This window comes from Xiphias gladius, chromosome 21, assembly GCF_016859285.1.
Source record: "Xiphias gladius isolate SHS-SW01 ecotype Sanya breed wild chromosome 21, ASM1685928v1, whole genome shotgun sequence".
NCBI classification, from domain to species: domain Eukaryota; kingdom Metazoa; phylum Chordata; class Actinopteri; order Istiophoriformes; family Xiphiidae; genus Xiphias; species Xiphias gladius.
The window spans coordinates 20,844,709-20,868,514 of NC_053420.1; the positions used below are offsets into that span (position 1 = coordinate 20,844,709).

General features: G+C 38.0%; 1 protein-coding gene across 1 annotated transcript in view; it reads right to left on the reverse strand.

Moving 5' to 3' along the window:
* cpne5b (copine Vb) overlaps nucleotides 1-23,806 on the reverse strand; it is a 119,082-nt gene that overhangs the window by 78,207 nt on the left and 17,069 nt on the right. Inside the window, exons 2-5 of the mRNA XM_040116533.1 lie at nucleotides 10,885-10,925; nucleotides 10,444-10,490; nucleotides 2,399-2,502; nucleotides 135-174 (exon numbers count right to left, since the gene is read on the reverse strand). Of these exons, the coding sequence (XP_039972467.1) occupies nucleotides 135-174; nucleotides 2,399-2,502; nucleotides 10,444-10,490; nucleotides 10,885-10,925 (232 nt within the window). The remainder of the gene's footprint in view (nucleotides 1-134; nucleotides 175-2,398; nucleotides 2,503-10,443; nucleotides 10,491-10,884; nucleotides 10,926-23,806) is intronic.

Consider the following 23,806-nt stretch of genomic DNA (forward strand, 5'->3'; position numbering starts at 1 on the left):
TTGAACACCATATTCCATCAAGCAGTATTTAGTTATTTCATTTTTGGAGCCATACAAGCCAATAATTCCGATTTTCCTCAAGACTGGCCTCCATTTATCTGTGGTTCAGTGCTAAAATAAGCACGTGGACTCACATGTTTGGACAGGTCTGGACTTTTGGAGTCCACATCATACCTGAAAGGAAACAAAATAAAAGCAGCAAAGCCATTTTACTTCAAGAACAGTAGAGGAGACTTTTATCTAAGTGAGGACATTTGGATTGATATGCTCTTAAACAAAAGATTTAAAATGAACCCTGGTGATTTGTCATCAGCAAGAACAGAAAGGATATACTCTCAGTACACTACGCTTATCACTTATCAGTTTAAGGACATACGGGAGAAAAGGAAAAGGAGAAGGGTATAAATTGAAAGGAATCAGAGCAAAGAAAAAATTGATAATAGAATAAAAGAAAATATATTATTCAAGATAATATTTGCATAAGCTAAATTTAAACTTACAGTACATAAAGAGTTGAGTGGAGGTTTTGAGGGACAGAAGAAGACAAAGTTACAAAATTCAAAACAATAAAAAGATAAAAGAGGAAAGGAGCTTAGTATCTTTTCAGATGTTACTATCTATGTGGCAGATTAATTGAGGAAGGGTTCAACAAGACCTTTTCTCCTCCATAATAATGAGTGGTGGACCTGGTCTGATTTGCATGTGAATATAAAGAAATGAAAGTGAGGGAAATGGAAAAATGTGATGCACTAAGATTAAACATCTGATGAAACGACAGATACTGTTCACCTACAGATCAATCAAGCACAATTCGACAGAAATGTACAAATTATCGGAGTAAAAGCCCCTGGGAAAGATTTAGCAAGTTGCAGAAACTACAGCGTATATGTGTTTCTCCAATTATTAATTGAAAAGAAATATCAAATGCTAAAAATTGCATCTATTTTTATATTATTTGATGGTATAGCTGCAGAGGATACAACAGTGGGTTGTGCTAAGGGTCATTTTTCTGAAAGAGGTTTGAGGAAATGTTTTTTTGTGTGTGTGTGATTTCAAATGGGAATTAACTGTAGTCATGAAAGAGCTGAATAAATACAGTAAGTGCTGAGGCAGTATTCTTTGCGTGGTCAGCTTGTAAAAAGATGCCAGTTAACCTTCAAGCTGGCCAATGCAAAGCCGACTATACAGAAGAACGATAATGTTAACATATTTTGAAAAGTACCTCTCTTGTGTCAGAAAAAGATTTAGTTGGACTGAGAAATCATGAATGAGAGACAGAAAAAGAGAAAGAAACGGCTTGATTAAAACTGTGATTGGTTTGAATGAATATGAAAATCACTATGTTATAAAACTAGTCACAAAGCCTTGTCAGCTGTCCTTAGGTACTTTTGTTGCATCTGTCAAGATTTTCTTTCTGACAAAGCACTGTATTTTGTGAGTGTCTGAAACAAGTCATTGATTTTACACAGAATTAAACAAGAGAAGGGTCTCCAATTCTAGCCGACGACTGTGGATTTCATTGGCTGAAATGAAGACTGTCGCAAGCATACCCTTGTCAGCTTTAGGTAGCTAGCGTAAGCTAATGTGAATGCTAGAGCTAAAACATTGTGCATAGAGGTGAAAACTATGTCTGCCGCTGAATTTTTAATGTTTCAATCTGACATATTTTAAAAATAAGAATCCTTTAAACGGCTATTAAACTTGCACAAGATGGCTGCATACATGATATCGTGCTAAAGGATTTGGGCTAAAGTTTCCCAGGAAAAAAGTTGGGATCCTCACAAGCTGATGATTCATGTAGAAGACGTGTAGAAGAAAAAAACAGTAGCATTGTTCATGTATAGGAGGGTAAAGCTTCTCGTTTGCCCTAGTATTATAATAAAGTATTATAAATAAAAATCTTGAAATTTTATTCATTCTATCGTAACAAAAATAATAATAATAAAATAATACAGGTTAAATTTATGGTTTAATGTTTGTTTTTTCAAACAGTATGTTTAACTTTTAAAAGTTAGACAAGCTTTGCTGGGGTTACTAAAAAGTAAACTTCACCAAACTCCATAAAGAACAGGACAAAAAGCCGCTATCATTTCTCTAAACTCTGATGTAGCATTTGGCTCCCACGGAACAGCGCTAGCTTACTACCTATAGTAGTAAGCTTACTACATACAGTAGGTAGTAAACTAGTCTAGTTACAGTTGCTGAGATATGATTGAGTATTTGCTGTTCGGTGGCCGGGTTTAGTGACAGGTGAATTTCTTCAGACTAAGCTAACTGTAACGGCAGGGCTCTATATCAGCACAGAACAGAGTGGGAGGAAAATGCATCACAGTGAAGAAGGACAGAGGGCAGGAGAGAAGAGAACAATGATGATATGACCTCAAAGGAAATCACTCACAAGTCGAAGCGAAGGTTCTGTTTCTCCTCAAAAAAGTAGTCCAAGATGTACTTTCTAACAAAGTCTGGGTTTAGGGTATTGTCTATCACCTCCGTTCGGCCAAACTGTGGAAGTAGAAAGACAGATGGAGGTCAGGAGAGAAGAATGATGAAAAGAAAGGCAAGACAACAAACCTTGTTTAAAAAACGAATACAATTAGTAGATGTCTGCTTGCACCTTAACCTATTTTCTCTGTCTTCTCTTTCTCGTTCTCTCTCTTATTAACACATATATTTACAGAGGTCTGATTAATAGAGGTGCTTTCATGCACTGCTGCTGTGCAGAGGAAGCCATGGGTGTGTTTCCTGGTTCCTTGATCCTCACTCCTCTCCCACAGTAATTACAGCAGGATAACACACTCGTCAACCCCACAGAGAGATTAGGGAAGAGATGAGGAAAATGTGTAGAAAGAGACCAAGAGAAACAACATGGCCGAGCATGGAAAGAAAAATAGGGGGGAGGAAAATGGCTTAAGAGGTATATAGAACAGGGGAAGAAAAAGGGGGGCAAAACTGGAGCAGAGGGTTTGGACAGAAAAGAAGGGGGGAGAGTGGCAGTGGGAAAAGAGTGGGAAGGGAGAGGAAGAGAAAGGCAGTGATTAAGGCTTCCTAATTAGTGGGATTCTCACTCCCAAAGTGCCAAATGCAGGGAAATATGCCAGAGAAAAGGGTGGCAAAGATCCAGCGACTCCACAACAATATACATGTACTGTACAAAAAGCCAATTAAGAGTTTAAAATATGAGATACAGTACATACATAAATCATTTAAAGCCTCAGGTAATTACCCTATTTAATCAAATACTCCATCAAAACGAAGTGTGCAGATTTTATTGCTAAGGACTTTTGATTTTTGATTAAACAGTGATTTATATAAAACACTGGTTTGTCACAAACACAAATTAGATATCATCAGATAGTAGCAGTTGGTGAGTGCAAAATTTCTGAACTGTAGCATGCAACAGTCTATGGTATTATTGTTGGGCATTTATTAAGGCATCAATATGCTTCAACCTAAGTGCCTCTGATGTCAGAGCTGCGGGGGTCTGCATTTGAAAATTTTTGTAATTTCTGGAAACCGACAATCTGCCAAATGCACACTTCACTCAATGATTGACCAGGTTTGTGGAGATGAGAAAGTACACCGGGGTTTGATCTTCTCTCTCAAGCTCTACATTTTTGCATACTTTACAAAATTACTCCTGTCACTTTTTGTGTGTACAATCGAGTGCACCAAAAATGTCTTTGAGGGATTTTTTTGCTCAAGTTTGCAGTGTTATCCCCATTTGAACTTTTATTGTGTCTTGCCCCTCTCTATCATAGCAGGTTTTCCATGTAACCTTCAAGTTTGGCTGTTCAGAGCAGCTATAAACACTTTTGCCTTCCAACGTGGTCGGACATCACGTCTCACTACTAGTTATTTTAAGCATACCCCTCTACTCTTGTTTGTTCTTTGCCAACTGCTCAGGACGTTATGTGCTTTATTGTATTTGCACTTAAATAGTATTGTAGCCATGGCCACATTAAGTTGTTATTGGACCCTGGGGCAAAAAGTTGTTTGGCCCCCTGGATCATACATTTCCCATAATGCTCCTCAATAGCATCTTTGACATGATGCTATTGATATACCAGTATCTTCCCTGACTGGTATATGCCAGCGACCCTGTCTCCTTGAGATTATGTTTATATACAACTAAATTGCAACAGCAAATACATTCTGTGGGAAACGTAATAGTGTCTGATTTACGTTTTCTATTAACGTAAGGATATGTTTTATTTAAACAATTGGCAAGTCGCAAATATGTTGATACTGAGCGGGATGGACTGGACTGTGGATGCAAACCCCAGTCTCTGATGTGAAAGACAGCAGCTTCATTCAGGCGTACGTAGACGTAATTTCTGGGAGACAGGGTTGAACATTCCCAGTTTGCAATGCGCAGTTTCCTGTTATAAGTTTGTAGTCTCCAGGGCCAATTGACGTCCCTTATTTTAGTTATATTTGATAACTTGAAAAAAGCTCTTCCAAAGACATTGTAAGACTGGTTTCACAGGATGAGTAGTGCTAACCATGACTAGTCGGCCTTCATGGGTAAAATCACTATAGTGGACCTTTAAAGGTTTCAGTATGTCACTTAGTTTGAGGCAATCGCATTAAACACAACTTTATTTTGAATTTATTCTTTCATTCTAAATGAATGAATTGAATTATAAGCCATCTGAGCACATTTTAAACTAAAACACTGAAATCTTAAGATCAGATTTTGACACAGGGCTGCCTGGCTGTATGTACAACTAATGGACACAGAATGAACCTGAGGCTTTTGGGGCCTCTGGACATCTGGCACCCCAGTGCATTTGCCCAGTTTAATGCATTGGTAATCCAGCCTTGATGAGCATGCTCTTGATTCCAGCCATTAGTGACTCTTAATGATCACTGTTTCTCTGATTACATTGGATTTGTTATCTTCTAAATTAATTATATCTTGATCAAATTCATCTTAATGAATTAATATCTATCTTATTCCTTCATTATTTTTGCTCCAGCTGCTGGAGTAATGATTCACTTCACTCAATGACTGGAGTCAGAGTTTATTTTATTGAGTCTTGTGCCTCCAGTCTATGGTGAAGATGTAAAAACTGAAGCCTCGAAACATACAAAGCTGTGCTGGCGTCAAATATGTTTTATTGGAAATCTGCCAAACTCTACAATTTCAATAAATGTCAAGGAAGTCATTTGCAAGTAGGAGTCGATCTTGTTTTTCCATAATGTGGATGACAGGTACTGTAGGTGGATGTGTGAGCAAACCTTGCCTTTTCAATCAATACAGTAAAAACAACAAATACAGTACATTGTGGGCAATTATGACACCACAACTGATATAAAACTGTATACTTCTGTGCTGTTACACAATGTTGAACACCTCTTTGAACTCTGGGGTTTTTAAGGCTATATTTTTGTCTATGTGAAGTGACTTACTCGAGATCTAAATTTAGCAAAGGCGAGGGAGAAAAGTAGAGAAAAGGACACTGATGTTGAATCTGTGAGCCACCCAGACTTTCAATGAGACCCTGAGGTGTTGATGAGGCTGTGAGCACATGTTAGTAAAGGGATGGGTGATGGCAAAAATGAGCTCCATAATGTGATTTCCCTGCTGAGTGGAAGAGACAATACTTCGCTGCAGAGTTCATTAGATACTGTTGGGCTGCTGGAGCTGGCTAATGAGAATCTGGCATGAAGTCCCTGACCTGCATCCTCAACATGTACATACACATAGCAGCTCACACACCCTATACATATGGAAAACTGAACTCTTCAGGCTAGCTAGAGTTACAATAGAGACCTGCAGTGTAAGATATTGAAATGTGAAAATGTCCTTAAAACACAGACACAGGGAAAATAAATTACACACACACATACACTGTGAGTGAGAGCATGATGTTAAATAAAGGCCCTCGCACAGGAGAGCGATAACAGCACGAGTCAAATCCTTCATTATCTTTCTGGGGTTTGTCCCAAACCTGACAATGATTACATTATCTTCCCTGGAACACAAACGAACCACCATTGGGGATTTGTGTCATCTGTATGTCCTGTAGTTCTTTGGTCAACATGGCTTTTTATTCTCCTTGTGCCATGTTCAGTAAATGGTAACCTGGTGCCGATATAATGAGCTTGGTGGTGTCTTGTGTTCTCGCAGAGAGAGGTAAAGGAAAGTAGTGTAAATTGGTGTGAGCTTTTTTTCTCTTTGGCCATCAGTGAAATGCACAGGGGTGTCTTTAAAAATTCCGCAAGACAAAGAGAGAAAAACAAAGCATAGGTTCATGGGAGAAACACAGACACACACACACACACTCACACACACACACACACACACACACACTGGTGCAGCCAAATACAGTCACAAAGACCACTAAACCAAGAGCATGTGGTAGCGTGTAATGTCACAAGCAAATTGGAAGACAGAGGAAAAAGGTCAGCCATGTCACATCTCCATAAAGTCACTGTAAATTAGCACTATCCAACCTCTCTCTCTGGCTCTTTCTTTAAAGCAGCGTTACATGACCATGGAAAAACAGCTTTTCACCATATTTATATAAGTGGTGTGGGTTTTCTTTCTTAGTCAGAGTACTGTGCTGATGTACAGTATGTAATACTACTACTCAAGCTCCAGTACACCAAAAGTTGCAATTTGTTGGACTTTTAGTTTCGCTGTAAGCTACTGCTTGTGCTGCAATTAAAGATGGAGAAGAAATTAATAAGATTTGTTTCAAGCTCACAGGACCAGGACTGGGCTTTGAGGCCATTTTGGGTTGTGGACACAGGGGAAACTGCATGTCACGTGACGCCCACTGACCCATAAGCAAAATATTTTGTCCAAAAGAAGTGCTGTAAAATGATGAGTACATTTTTCTGAACATAAAAAACAAAACAGAAAACAATACATTACAGTTTAACAAGGAGACAGCTTTACTATTTGGAGGGATTTACTGACCATCCAGCAGCTAGTTTAGCCTTGGTGACTGCACACAGCACTGCAGAAATCCAAACCTGAGGAGCACAGTTACACACCCTCCAACAATAAAACAGAGGTGACTCCTGAGTATACATGTACCTGTGGCTAACATTTTCCAAATTAGCAAGCCATCAGCACACAAAATTAAAAATAAGACAACTTCGGAATTAGCTGGAGTCGCATTTCTCGTCTTTTGGTGGGGTTACCACCTACCTGTACCTCTACTACATCCCAGATCAGTCTGCCGACAGAGAGACCAAAGTGGTATCGACCCTCCATCAGTAAGACAGCGTAAGAGCTTAGATTAGTAACTCTCATGTATTTACTGAATTACAAATTGTAATCCCTTACACTACAGGTTACTGAAAAAAGTAGGCACATTACTGTACTGTACATTACTAAGTATTGTGTGACTTGCCAACACTGCTTGAAAATAAGTGGTAACAAAGTCTGTATTTTTAGGGATTTTTCCTTGTCCGATTCGAGGGTCTAAGGACAGAGGGGGTTGTATTGCTGTACAGATTGTTAAGCCCCTTGATGCGAATCTGTGATTTATAATACTGGGCTGTATAAATACAACTTCACTTCACTCGACTATTTTCGATCATGCTAATAATAATTTGCCATAACTGAACTCCAAAATTACAGGACGTTAGAGTCCTCCCCTAGTTTCATTAGTGCTTATTCTTTCTTTCAATTGAAAAAAAAACAGTACGTACTGAGACTTTAGAGACAAGTATATTAAGGAGAGGAGAATGGATCAGGGAGTCTGCTTGTGTGAGTGTGTTTCTGGAGCTAGATTCTTTCACTTCTTCTGAGAGTTCAGGGTTGTGGATTTTTCCTCTGCAATCTGTTTTCTTCCATTGTATGTATATTCTAATCACCCAAGTTATGTTTGCATAACCTGTATGTGTACAGGGTGTATTTCTGGCAGTGATCTTGGTACTCCACAGAGCAGCATTTGAAATAGCACTTGAAATCCCTGGTAAACATTTCATATGACCTTTCCACACTAGTCATTACTGTGGAATATTTCCTGATGTCGTATAAATGGATCGACAAATAAAGTATTATACATGATGATATTAAGTCACATTGTACTGCACCTGAGGTATGTGCCAGCTTTCACACTTCACCAAACATAATGAACTCTCAGGGGAAACGACCTCTGGACCAGGAAAAACCCCTTCAATCAGCCTAAGCATAAAATCACCCTAAAAGTATTTTCCAAAAAAATGTAGAGCAAAGCACTTTAATGTCGAGGAGACTGAATGTATGCAACAAAGAAGGCAAAAGCACACATATGATTTAGGTTTGTGATCTTGCACAGTTAAGTCAAAAATGATGGAGACATTCTTCATCTCATCAAGACCTTAACAGAGAGCACCAGCTACATTAACATGACAGACATGATGCCTTCCACAACAAAAACCTGGAGGAGGTGGAAATCAACATCAAATGTGACCCAGGCCTGACTGTTGTGCTAGAGGGTCCTGTCAAGAAATGTTATGTAGAGGTCCCTGGTGAGTCACCTGTTTGGCTTTGCTTGGTCTGTCTGAGGTTGGGGAGTGTTCAGTCTTGCTCACACAGCGTCACCTGGAGCCACATCAACACCCTCGCCTTCTTAACAATATGATTGTGGATGTGATGGTTTATCTCCGCGAGGAGAGGACTGGTTTAAATATTTTTATTTTTGGAACAAAATCAGTGAACATGATAGAATGACGTACCATTTGGCTTGAAAATTAAAGTGAAATGTTCATTATGCTAATTACGTTTTGTGTACTCTATTGGACTAACAGCCTGTCTTACAATCAGTGGCTGTCAAACTAGAAAAACAAAGTGCCTTTTGTGAGAAGCACAAAGAAGAGTTTTATAATAACAAGATCTTTACATATGTATGCGCCAATGCATTAAGCATATACACATATGCACACACATTTTCTCACAACAAATTCCCCTGCAGTTCTTCAGCCACATTTGAATGAAAGCCCACATAGCCTTCTGTTAGGAGTGGGTAAAGACACAAGCAGCAGATGAGGGTCATCTGACTATATAAATAAATATGATTTCCATTAAATTTTGATCGATTATTCATCCATAGTGGACCAGGTCCGTAAAAATAATATTTGTAGCCACTTGGATGCATTTGCAACATGGGATGAGTAATGAAGTCAAACATGCGGGCTGACACCAGAGATGTCTACAGTCTCTTTTGGGAACAGAAATATACATTAACTCTGTAACAAACACAAATTTACATATGTATACACAGAAAATAAAAACCAACAGTTCAAAGTTCCAATTATTCACAGATACACAAACACCCAAATAGGCACAAGCATTAAAAACATTGAGTAAGTTTTACCATGAAACACAAACAAGCAAATATCACACTCCGGGTGTTTATCGTGGACTTTCTCCCTTCTTTGCTACTGAGAAGTGTGGTTCATCTTTTGGCGTCACACCTGTCTTGGTTGACAGCACCGAAAAAGTCTGTTCAAAATGGAGCCAACAAACTGGCAGCAACCCACTCCGCACCATGTTTGTATTTTCAAGCAATGAAGTCACTCCTACTGATGTAAATCCTTAAAAGAGGGTCACCAATATATAGTTAAATTTTTGAAAAATGCTTAGTGATTTCCTAAAACAGCTGAGTACTGTTTTTTCTAAGTATTGCATTTGAATTTGCATTTGCATTAAACTACTCTAGTGAGTATTTACATTGGCAGGACAGTGTATGTGGGATTCCCTCAAAATAAAATACAGTGCCCATGGTCATGGGACCATGTCACCCAGTGTAACAGTGTGGCTCACTGATGTGTACATCAGTTTTAAACTAGGCAGTCAATAATTGTTATATGTATTAATTCTTTGTTGGTTTTATGTCTTTTAAAGGGATTTGTTGACAATAAGAAAACCACAGATTGTCAGCAACCTTATCCTTTAAAAATGACGGTAACATTAATGTAAAGAAAAGGCACAGATTTCATCTTTAATAGTAAGTTAATGAGTGCCTCGATTCAGCATTCAAGTATTTTATTAATTGGACATATTTTCATGATTATTTTACCTACAGAACAAAACAAAAAAAAATGAATGGACAAACAGACAGAATGGTCGGCTGATTAACTGGGAGAATTGATGGTAATGCTGCATGGACCATATAAACCAAACAAGGCACAGTAAGAGCTGGCTTAATGCCTCCCGAGTGTGCCGTTTGGTCTCCAAAATGTCAACATATTAATTATTACATTTGAAGGGGTTTTTCTTTGTTGGTTGAAGTCTCCAATTAGAGAATATTTCCTGGCATTTTCAGACAAATGATAGTTGAACAACTTTAATGAAGTGTTAAAGCCAACTACTGTGTGTTAAGAGAAAAAAATGTTTTATCTAGAACCTCACACCTCCTGCCCTATATACACACGCAAAACACATTATTTTTTATGTGTGTGCAAGTGTGAGTGTGTGTGTCTGTGTGTGTGTGTACTCACTTCTCTCCACTGTTTGGTTTCCACACCTTGCGTATAGAGCACGCATACTGTGAAAAGGTACCAGACAGGGACAGAAAGAGATGAAATATTGCAAAAGAAATAGAAAAAAGAGCCAGAAAATGAGGGGCAGAAAGAGAGAAAAAGAGAGAGACAATCAGAGAAATGCAGGCAGATTCCAAGTGGGAAATCAATGTGAGGGTTTTAGCTCCAGTACAGTGAACAAACAGCCACAGCACTCAAAAAGTAAAGCAAATATTTCCCAAATCACAAGACAACATATCCACAAAAGCAGAAAAAAACACACTGTGAGAAAAGGAGAAAAGGCGAAAAGGCAGGGACAGAGCAGGACTGAAGCAGTATTTTAAAAGAGCGAAGTATGAGAACATAGATGACAGAAGAGCACAGACAAACTCTCAGAAAAAGCTTCTACAACATACTCACATGGATCTGACTTGGAGAATGTGTCTTTATCCAGCAGGTTTCTGGAAAAAGAAAAGAAACAGAAAAAACTTTTACACATGCTGACAAATTGCTAGAGGTCTGAAGGGATGACCGGTTTTTGATGAAATTGCACTTTCCAACTCAGTCATTTCCCTTTTGCTTAAGTATGTTTTGACTTTTGTGCATGTATATGTTGTAGCTATATTTTAAACGCAATCATTAACATCATAGCTCAAATTCTGCCCTCCATACTCATTAATCTAATTGTTACATTAGAAACTGACCAAAGCTGTTTGCAGTAAACAGTGTTTTGTTTGTTTGCTTGAGATTTTCACCTCTGAATTTTTCATCAAAGGCTACCATTACACCTTGCAAATAACTCAAGGAAATAAAAAAAAATAAAAAAACATACGGTAGTAGGTGGCAATGTAACTTTAAATTAAATGCGATCCAACATTCAATAAAAGGAGGAGGAAAAACCATGAACCCTCACACATCAATCTTTAAAAGTGGTTTTGATCTATGGTTAGCTTCTGAACAAAAACCACTTAGTTTTATGGAAATATCATGGTTTGGGTTAAAATAAGTCCTAGTAAGTGCAGCTTTGTTGTCATGGTTACTGTAATAACCAAATGGTAAGTTTAGGGAATGATTGTGGTCAAAAAACAACGCTGTTGGTTGGAAACAGAAAATGAACAGTGGTCTCCCGTGTTAAAATTCAACTGAAATCACATGTAGGCATCCCTTTTTGTAGTCAAAAATAATTCCAACATGTTTTTAATTTTAATAGTTTTTTATTATTAATTGTGTAGATATCAGAATTGACACCGTTTTACACTGTCAAGAACAAGAGACAAAGTTTACCTGCAAACAGTGCATTTTTAGTGGTGTTGAATAGTAAGGAACACACCAGCATCTAACTGGACCAAAGTGACATTTACAGGTACATTAACAAGCTTTTTAATTTTCTGGAGCTGAGTAGCTAATTGGCGATCTAGCCTGTCGTTCCTCTTGGGACGCCAGCCTCGAATATCATGAGGTTTCCAGACACCATGTGCTAGAATGATTACCGTAAGTATGATTAAGGTGTGATCTGCCCTAACAGCTAACAGAAGACTGTGATCTCACATACCTGAGTAGAGGTCTGTTCAGCCGAGATGTGTGTAATGGGTATACCTGGCCTTTATGTTAAAGTTAACCAAAGGAACTGTACTTACACTTGTGGCATTTCTCCCTGTTTATTTGTGTTTTTCCTGGTGGCATCCAAGATGCTTCTTCAGACTGGCCGTGTTCAAACACACAGGTATTTTCAATCATTCTGGCTCATTAGCCCTCTGCACAGGTAAATGCTTAGTGGAACTACAGTATGTTGGGGATGGGGGGGTCAAAAAAACAATACATACCAATAAGAAAGGTAATGGTGATTCACCCTAACAGATGCAACAAAATTAAAAGGAGAAGTCTAATCAGTCAAAGTAAGTGAAAGCACCTTTGCAGCTCCTTTACAGCATGGGTTGAAGGAGCTTTAATCACAAATATAGGATGGACTCATGAACTGATATATCTAATCCTGTGTATTCCAAAGTGCAGCTACAGTAAGAACTACCCTTTGTTAAGTACAGTAAATGTGTCTAATGTCCAGTAAAGGGAAGAAGGCAAACCTAAACACAGTACTATGATAACTACCCTACGGTGTTGATACACATATAAACACAATGTACCCGTTTGGTTTTGGTTTTAATCAGTGAGTCTATATGCTACTCAAAGGTAGTTGTATTGCTTGGCTGGAGATAATTGCATAGATCAAGTTCTGTAGGTCTAGGAGATAACAGAGCACTTAAACATGAAACCATAGCCTTGAAGTGTCTGGGTGCTTAATTTCTTTTTTTTCCTTTTTTTTAATTTTACAATCTCTTGCATGTGCAAGTCTGATTTCTACACTATGCACATACAAACGTTTTTATTTGCCAGCATCTCTGCGTGTTTACTGATTGCTTATCTCTTTCTCTCCCCTCCAAACACCTACACAACATACCTCTTTGCAATGGTATGCAATGTTCAACCTCACACTTTTCATATTTAAACAAAAATAGCTGCAGGATAACAAATTTTTGTTTAAGATTTGATCTTTATGTCAGTATGTTCTGTGGATTTGACTGTTTATTCAACTGTTTATTCAAGGATCAACAGGATCTTAAAAATATGTCAGCTTATTTAAATTGGTATTAGCAACATTAATTCCCAGACAAATGGTTTTTATTAGCTACTGACAATTATGACAGCTATTGTCAGTAGTCATAATTTCTGTAGGTGACCTAATACTGATCACATTTTTAAAGGAATCCTCTGAAGTTTGATTAGTGCTTGCAGCATTGATTTCCAGGAAAAAGGCTGGAAGCAGGAGATTGTAGGGTTCTGTGATGCGAGGAGAAAGACAACCAAAAAGGTCACTTTCAACGCCTATCTGTTCCACTCCACCCTCCAGTTTCTGTCAATCCGTGAAATGTGCTCTTTTGTGAAATTATTTTACATATGCTAATAGGTGCTTCATACATGAAAAGAATGACATGCACTAATACAATAAGCTCAACCATATTACCCATTAATATTTAAATAAGAAATCAAACACTGCTTAGAAGAATATCATCTGTAGAAATTATTTTGTGGGGTGCATTTTTTATTCATTCATTTTACATATGATTTATTTAACTTAAATTATATATACAGATTTGCACGAGTCTATACTACCATTTTAGCTTACAATACATCATTTAAAAACTGTAGATAGTGCAGAAATACTTAATACTGACTCAGGTAGAGATTTTTTCTGTGTTGTGGAAGAAATCTGATGTTTCTCTTTGTAAAAGTTAGTAATTTGGAGTTCACCAGCTGTTTGAAGAATAGAGTTTTCTCATTGGCTTTAGATATTTTTGATCTTTAATTTAGAGACCATTAGTATCAAAACATAGAAAGCCTGCTATTTATGTTTGTTTTATGTGCGTTGCACACCCTTACATACATCAGTGTAATTCTCTAAAAGACTTGTGGGCTCAGAGATGAACAAGAGTCTTTTATCTGAGAAAACAAAGAGCAGATAACCCACAATGATAATTATGCGCATCTTTGGAGAACCATAACTGCAGTTATACTGGTTTGTATGACCATGCATGGTCGCCTGTAACTAAAATGTTAGATGTGAGATCGAGTTTGACTTTCTAACGCTAATGACACGGCCCAAAAAAGAAAAATATCCCACTTGGTGCTTTTTGGAGTCATGCAAAAAAAGACAGAAATCCAAGGCACACTGTGTAAAGTAAAAAAGCTATTGTAAATTTAATTTGGGACCTTCATCAGTTCGTTGGATAAAATACATGTGAGTGGAAACCAGAAGGAAGCCACGACTTCAACTTTTTCTTACTATGTTTAACTGTGATCAAACCTTTACTCTAGCTATAACCAAATCTGAATTCACTTAGCAAAACCCAAGTGTTCTATGGTTGGAAATGGGTGAAAATGAGACTCTAATCTCTATCTAAAAGAGTGAATCTAGTCTAAAAATATGTCAATTAAATAAAAAAAAAAAAAATGTATAGTATATAAGATGATGAATAATATAGTGTCAAGACACAGCACCCAATTCATTCAGTGAAAATTGTTCACCCAATGCACAGGCCGAAAAAGGTTTTCAGTCTTTCAGATTCTTGGCTCACCTGACCTGTAATACATTCTTTCTTTGGCTCTGTCTGGCCGACTGGCATCATGCATGAAAACAATGGTTGACAGTGAACTCTCTTCTTTATGTTTTTTCTTTGCTTACTGTCTTTAATGCAATTTCTTCTTCAGGTTCCCACTCTGTCTTTCTCTGTCTTTGCCTGAGCCTTCGAGTATTTGAATGCATTTTCTATAAATCTGTCTTTCTAAATCTCTCAACCTCCACCTGTGTTTCTTCCATCATGCTTGCTTGACCTTTTCATAATGCCTGCCAGAGGCTACTGTGTACTCAAAACTATTACCCCTCTTGTTTTCTTTTGCTCGTTCGGTCACTACTGTGACATGAGAGCCCTCACTCAAGATGTCGAAGCCTGCTGGCTTCTCTGATTGTTGTTTTCTTTTGCAGTTCCTGTTCTCATAAATCTTGAACTGTGTTCTTTCATCAGCCTCAATCTATTTTGATCTTTTCTCTGCTCCTGTATTTCCTCCTCTCTCCCTTTTATAGCTTTCAAGAGCAAGTTAAGAAGACATTGATTAAAAAAAAAAACATGAAATCCTGAAATCTTATATTTTTCATCTTATGTTCAAAGTTACAACATTAATACTAGCTCATGTTCTGTAATTTTTGAAATGCCTGTGATTGAAGTGTTGTAGCATTTGAAATACTAGCAACAGAGTCCAAGGTTCCAGACGAAATTGCTTTGCATTACAGTTTGATCTACATTGAAAAGAATAATGGAATTAGTGCTATGAAAGCAACAAATCAGGGCATTGACTTGCACACTGACTTTAAAAGTCATTTCACCTTAATCAAATATATTCTACTGCTACAACTCCGGCAGAAAAAAGGGAATTTGGAAAAACATCTTTCTATTTTCAGTTTATCATGCGTGTATGCAAAAATGTTTCAGGAATGTATTGTTTCTAATAATTGGATGCTTTGTTCAGTTTAATTTATTCAGCCCTTATCCAAATACATGTTCATTTGCATTTGGACCCTTTCCATCCACCAACCCACCCTAACACCCCTCAAAGAGTACTTTAGCACACAATGTGATGCAGCAATCCCTATTTATTTCTGCTCCATTGTGTGAATGTAAGTCCTGAAGTAAATACCTATCGCAACATTACACATCATAAATGTGTTAAATTGCAGGATCACGATTTGTAAAACTATGAGACCAATAAGTCATTGATTGTGGAAAGACTCAAATCCAAGCAAAAAAACAGATTTGATCCAGATTAGTCAAAATACAACTGTTCAAATTAAATTTGGTCAAATTGCAAGTAAGGTTTTGGTCTCTGTTCTCATGTGCTTCTAGTATCCCTTTTATCCTTCTTGATTGGGGAAAAAAATCTAATTCACGGGGAGGAAAAAAGTATCATGCTTGACCTTGTTTGGTACGCACTCCTGAAAAAAATAAACCACTGTGATTAGCAGGCTAAATGTCACTAAGTGTCAATCACACATAAGTCAATCATACGTATGACGTGCCTGTCTTTATTGTCCAATGAATGAGTTGCTGTTGAAATTGGAAATTTACTTCAGTGGAAATTTACTAAGCCCCAGAATGTCTGGAAAGAAATGTGAAAGTGGAGCTGGAAAACGCAAAAAATAAATTGAGAGAGTGCAGCAGGAGTCACAGCTATTAAGAAAATCCCCCAAGCTGACAAGATATTTCAAAGCTGCAAGCCCCAAAGTCGAGACAACCGAAAGCCCTCCAGTAGTAGCAGAGCCGGCAAGTGAAACAAACGTAGATAAGGACACCTGCTTCCACAGTTGAAAAGGTTGTAGCCTCGGGGCCCGGGGTACTTTAATGCAGCCTTGACCATGACGGGCTGCTCTGGGCACAAAAGTGAGCATGAGCTACTGTAACTGTATGCTTAGTGCTCTGTGTGAAATCAAGGATGGATGAATCTGTAACAAGCCATGGAGACCATGTTATTTCTCTCAGGAAACCAACGGACCAAACTGCAGTTGAAACATTCATTAAATTTACATTCAACAGACCTGGCCAGGCCAGGCCAGAAAATGGCCATGTAGCTCTCTCTCTCTGAGAGATGGCGACGTATGCAGTTGTTTGCTAACACTTTAGTATCACAGTTTAAACTCCCAGTCAAATGGTATTTAGAGCATCTTTATCTTTTTTATCATAATATATCATTCTGAATTGTAAAGTGAATTATAGCAATCGTACAGTGATTGTATTCCACTATAGAAAATCACAGCGTGGGTGAGGGAGCTGTGATTGCATTCACCCGTACTACCGCCAGCTGCAGAAATAAGAAAACATCATTAAAATTCCCTCTTACATTTGTAACTATGCAAATAACTAAAAATTCAGTATTGGAACTGAGTCTTTCTCAACATGATGTTGTGCAGCTCGCTTTATGTTTAGATCAGGATGGCGGTTTGGTTGAAAAATGATCCGATATAGTCATTATTCAATATTTATGTTTTTAGTGGCCTTTAAGGAACACCATTTCCCATAAGCCCTAGACATTCACAGGCTAAATGTCCAGGCTCAACAGAAGAGGTGAGTCCAGTTCATTTTTAAACAAAGACCTATGAAAGAAATGCTGTATGAAGATATTGCATTGAGTTACAGAAGCTAGTGGAGCAGAGGCTGGCTTGGACTCAATGTCATGACTTCGGCTCTCTATGAACCTTGTACTATAACTGGAACTTTGATACCTGAAAAGGAAATGTTCACAAGTATTCTTTCTTTGTACTGTTTCATTATTACAGTAATTACAGCTGAATTTGAGTGTGAGCTGTGGTATAACATAGCAGGTCAGAAAAAGGTCCTTTATAAAGAAGTAACTGCAGAGGAGATTGTTATTTTTCTCACTCCATCTAAAAATTATACGTAAATAAACATAGTGAAGGCCCTGACCTTTCATTTATTTTTATATTCAGAGCTGTGAGCTTTGTGTGCCTCAGATCTTTTTTAAATCCCTCAAGCCTATCGTCACAAATTAGAAGTAATCAGTAGAAACGTTGACACCAAGTGCCTTTACATTTTTCTCGTGTCTATAGAAAAATCACATATGACCAAATGGGTAAATGTCAAACAAATTTATGAACCACCCACACACCTGTATGTGTCTGTGTTGGAGAAGCAAATTAGAGATTTGCCTTGGATTTTCTCCTTAGTAGATGACACATAGTAATGCAACGAAAAATCTGCGAGACTCTGTGCTATATTTGTTTTAGTTAGGAAGTTCACTGTCTCATTGAAAAAGAAGAATTTCAGTAATTATGACACAGTCACCTCTTCCTTTACAAGATCTTGTACAAGTATAATTAAAATACTCCTAGGACGTTAATAGGTGCTATAGGTGCTGTTCTTTTATTTTTACCTAATATATTTAAGGGGAAATAAAATAGTTTTAAAATATTTTCCTAATCTTTTAGTGCAAGAAATTTTTTCTTTATACGAAACATTGCGAATTAAACTTCAAGATTAATTTAACATTATTCCTGATCCCTCCTAACCCACATTCGCATTGGTGAGAGTGAATCATGACACTGAGGTCGAGCATTGTAGTGTCCTGTGTAGTTTTTTATAGAAAGTGCCTTGCTCATTAGAACAACAGCAATACTCACCATGGATATTTAACATTTGCCTTTTGTAGGTTTTAAATTTGGAGGAACCTTTGTGTGTGTGTACTGTATGTAAGCCTGTGCCGACATTATCAGTAAGCCTTGCAAACATCCAACCAATTATATTAGTATTCCCTCCCTTTCTCCTTCTCTTTCCTAATTTAGTACATGTTTTTCCTGCACACTGGTCTAAAATGAATCAGCCCATATGTCATCCACCAGTGCCTCCTCTCTGTCTCTGTCATTTCCACCTCCTGTTTATCTGTCGGCTGTGTATTATCCCTCTAATGGTCCCTCCATTATCTCTTATGTTAAACGTAGCCTCAAATTGCTTTCATCCCTGTGCCACTGCTCTTTATTTTCCAACATTCACTCAGTCAACACATATATTTTTAGACGTGACCAGCAGGCGGTTTAAATCACTCTATCCCAGTCCACAGTTACATGGCACCAGTCACGGGTTGAAATCTAAAAAAAACTGCAGATAGTGTAAATGTGTGAGTAAAACACTTTTATCTCTGCACTGTAATGCTGAGGTTAGAGAAGCTGGTTCAAATCCCTGGACCGGCATAAAGACATATGGGTGGATAAAGTGAAAGAACAGCACTTTCCCCTCCCTCAACATCCACAGCTGAAGTGCCCTTGACCAAGGCACCAAACCCCACAGCTGCTCCTCAAGCGCTACAGCATGTCTGCCCTCTGCTCCAGGTGTGCGTGTACTACTTATTGATGGGTTAAATGCAGAGGTCAAATTTCCTGTGTTTGTAAAAACATACTTATACACAATATACAATAAAGGGTTCTTCTTCTTCTCGTTCTTCTTCTTCTCCTTCTTCACCTTCTTTTTTTAATATCAATTCTTTACACTTTCAGTTTAATACAGTGTGGTTAAACTAAAATGTGGGAAAGGATCTTCTGGACACAAAGTGGCTCTCGTGCTGCAGCTAAAAAAATGTTAGTGTTATCCAGTGCTTCCATCCAGAGTGGAGGTGGCCAACAAATACCACATACAGTACTTATAGTATAATGGTAAATCTCTAATCTATTTAGTTACGATGGAGAGTGACCTGGGTCTGCCACTCTGTAAATAATGTTGCTTTGCGTATAAGGATCCTCTTTTTTTCTGCCTGAGGCAGAAAGGGTGCTATAAACCAGTTGCAGTCTGGGCCACAAGACCCACTCAGAGTGGTGGTGTCATCTTTCCAGAAAGATAATTGGTGAGGAAGATGGGTTTTTTTTATACTTTTCCAATAACGTAAACGTGATTTTCTGTAGAGCATGATAGATGAGCAGCCTACGTTACTATGGTAATGTACTCAAAAGTCCAGATAATATCCACAATAAGCTACTACAAGAACTTTTTGGGACAGATTATTTCAACTGATGTGGCTCTTAATACTGTGTAAACCAAATTTCTATTTATTTCCTGCTCCCTGATGATTGGTTCATTTGGTGCACTTCATTGTATCACTGAAACAAGCTGCATATGTTAGACGTTGCAAAGATCAAATGAATAAAGGTCATCATGGTTTTTACCATCATCTAAGAAAAGCCTACCGTGTCCATCTCTAAAATGAAAAGCTTTCAGAAATTCATAAAAACAAACAACAAAAGAAGAAACATTTGGTTTGTGTCCATTAGCAAACAATGACATGGAAGCAAAAAGTAAAAACACAACATAATTAGAGTTTAAGAACAACAGCATTAAAAAAAAATGGGGCAACATCATATACTTATTTAGTATGACGGGGTAATTTTCTGCTACTGTTGAATAATTAAAAGCATTCGGCACCATTAAATTATTAAAAGCCTCTGTTTTCTGACAAGAATATTTTTAAACCTGTGCTCTTGACCTCAGACAAAACGATTTCATGTCAGTTCACTTAATCTGAAGTGCATGATAATAGCAGTCGGGAGACATAAATACACTTGAATGATAACTGTCTTTCAGTTTTATATGTTGTAAATAAAATGGGGGACTGAATCACTGTCATTACCTCAACCCGATTTGAAGGTAAATGAATAAATTCAGCCAAATGTACTCTCTTTCTAAAGAGGGGGGGCAGCCATTTGTAAGGCTCAAATATTCCTTTGCCTCCCATACCGCATTTGACAGAAAAAGGTAAAAACACAAACAAAATGCAGGACACTGGCGTTGCTGAGAGACAACTTAGATAGGCCTTGGTGCCAGAGCAGGGAAGAGTGTGTATGACTAAGGACGCTTTGAACAACTGTGCAGTCTATTAAATTCTAATAGGATAGCCTCGCCACAAACACTGCCTTTATAAATGTAAACTTTCTGTTGTTGCAGAAATGGTGTTTTATTCTCTTTGAGGTTTGTGCTGTTTTTGCTTTCATCTGCATTATTCATTAAAGGTGCTCCTGTTCTTTTTTGCACCACCTCTGCATATGGGTAGACAAAATAGAACACTATAAATTCTCAAATAGTGGCCTAGGCCTTTATTTGCCTAAGTGGCAGAGAGAGTCAGGCTTTTATTTGCTTGTACTGGCCATTCCCCCTGCTATTATTTTAATAACAGCTTTTGTAAGATAATTCATTGTACTTTAAAGTACCAATTTAATCCTCGCGTCAACCATGCAAACTGTGGCACAAAATAAACATTCACCCATATATGTACTGTGCAGTACATGCATAGACATATGGTAGAGATGTTTATAAAGACACTCAACCAGGAAGTGGAACAGAAGCATGACAAAAAAGCCACATTAACTGAATCTTCAAACACCAACACCCAGCCAGCAGGAGCTCAACCTAATTGTATCAAAAACTAGGTCTGCTTAAACAAAACCTCATCAAAGCGATTGCTTTATTACCCTGTGTCAAGTGCAACCCCAACAGGATATGCCTTCCTACACGCCTCAAGACAACAAATATGGAAGCAAACCTCACCCAAAATCTCCCCTAATGAGGTGCTCATCTACAACATTACACAGACCACACGTCAAAACTTCAGCACTTTATGGCAAGACCGCATGGAAGTTCTTAAATGAGCCCAAGAAAAGTTAAACTGATGTTAAGATTCGTAACTCAGCAGAAAGTCTGAAAATGGTTTTAAAGAGAATGTGTCATCAGGATTGCAGACTGTTAATTACTGTAAAATGCAGTTATTTTATATTAACAGTTAAATATTCTGTTCCTTTTCCCACAAAGGAGTAATCTCTGTGAACAGGAATGTATCTTGAGAGATGTCTCTAATAATTTGAGGTCAATGCATTTTGCAGGGGCAGGAAAGGAGTGACACGTAGACACTCAGAAAATGTTTGATGAATTAAAGAAAATTGCTCCAAGATGATGAAAAAAGAGCTATTTCAATTAGATGTGAGTTAGGCTTAAATATTCCTTTAAAAACAGGAGTCAGCTTTTCACCAGGACACCATAAAACTACTGCTACCACATGGAATATTTTAAATGTGTCACCAGATTTGCATTAGGTGTTACGTAATAAATTTCAAAGGGGTTGGCAGTACTAAAGGGGTTTCAAACTAACTTCCTGAACCACAACTTCCCTTATGTAAATGAGGATATGAAAAGATCTGAGATGTGCGGAGGCAGCGGGGCAGGATTTGGGTATGTATGTCTCTGTGCACAAGGGAATTTCTGAAATCAAGAGAGCAGGAATGTAAGAGAAAATCAAATGTAAGAACAAGAAAAGGAGAGGAGAAAAAATGTGTGTCAGGGAATGTGTGTGAGAGAGGAAGTTGGAAAGAGAGTGAGGGAGAAAAATGAAGTCCTTGGAGATTAGATCAGAAATAGACTGAGTATAACGGAGTTCCTCTTGCACAGGGAGAAGAAACAAGCGCCTGCTAGACAGACAGACACACACACACACATACACACACACACACACACACAGCATACTTTATTTACAGAGATCTGACACAAACCACGATAATTAGACAGCTCCTTCCCTCTAACCTGCACGAGGTTCCTCAGCTCTCCAACTCTAGCTGAGAGTGCAGGCTGAGAAAAGGATGATCAATATCTATGGATGCATGGTTCTTTTTGAAGACGCATTTCAAGACATGCAAACTGAGATGAGATTCTCGACTTGGAAGAGAGTACAAGTCAGCATAAATAGGTTGCCACAGGCTAATAAGTAAAACTTTGGGAGCTCATAGATTTTTAACTTGACTGAAGACTCCCCACTAATACTGCTCACCTGTAAAATAATTCCAGGGGATGTATTCATCCACACTGCATTGTATGTATTATACATTACTGTGATATGACATGCCTATTTAGATATGATTTGAAAATGAGCCATGGTTGGTGCAGATTCTTATAGACGTTAGTGTGCCAACATACTATGACTACATTATTGCACACATTTGAATATATATATATATATATATATATATTCCCTGGAAATTTACATCGAAGAAAAGACTATGAAATGCATGAGTGCATCAAGGATGAAAGGTTGACACTGAGGGTGTATTTTCTGGTGCAAGGAGGGCACTTTGTGGGTGTAGAATGAATCTATACTGTATTCATAGATCTCAGGCGCTCTGCTCGACCTCTTGCTTGCACACTATACAGCCCAACTCAACAGGGGAAAGGTGTGTGTGTGTGTGTGTGTGTGTGTGTGTGTGTGTGTGTGTGTGTGTGTGTGTGTGTGTGCGTGCGTGCGTGCGTGCGTGCGTGCGTGCGTGCGTGCGTGCGTGTGTGTGTTTTACTTGTACTTCTATCTTGGTGAGGAGCCGTTTGAGTTATATACTGTACCTTATGAAGTGAGGACATTTTGGGAAAGTGGTGACATTTTGGCCAGTCCTGACTCTATGACACACCTGCAAAAGGCTGTTTGAGGGTTCAGGTTCAGGTTAGCATCAGGTTTAGGTTAGGATAAGGGTAGGGGTTAGGCATTTAGTTGTAGTTGGATATCACTGTAGAAAATAAGAAAACAGAACTGGATTCTTATCACCTGCAGAATTACTGAGTAGAAATTAAAAGGCACAACTGAAATAGAGCAAAACAGATTTTGCGAAACGTACTGTAAGCTTGTAGCTAAGCAAATAAAGTTCACTTTTTTTCTTTGTAATTGTCCAATGCAATCCAATATGACCGCCTTGCCATGAATTGTACCTTTATGAAGCTTTTACTTGACATTTTTCGTTAACACTGTCAGATGTGTTAATTCAACTATGGTCCTGGCTACTAATGTTGTATTGGACTGCATTATACCAGAAAGAGTTTCTAATGCTGTGTCCCTCTCATGCACGTAAATGGGGTGGACAAAACAGAAACACCTTAAATATTATACAATATGATACAGTCCAGTGTAACACCACCACTTAGTATGACTTTGGTAATAAACTCTTGAATTAGTTGAATTAACACCTCTCTGGCAGTGTAAATAACTAAACATAAGTTTTACAAAGCCAGAACTGCTTTACTGAATTGCATTAGAGTGTACAGGTGTACCTAATAAAGTGGCCACTGAATGTACGACATCCATGTGCACAAATACACATGGTAGCGAAGGAAAGACTGTCTGCTCATTCTAGGGATTCTCATTAGTTAAAGTTATAATCCACAAGACTTTCACAAAATCAAACCCATTTTTTGCAGCAAAACCTCCAAAT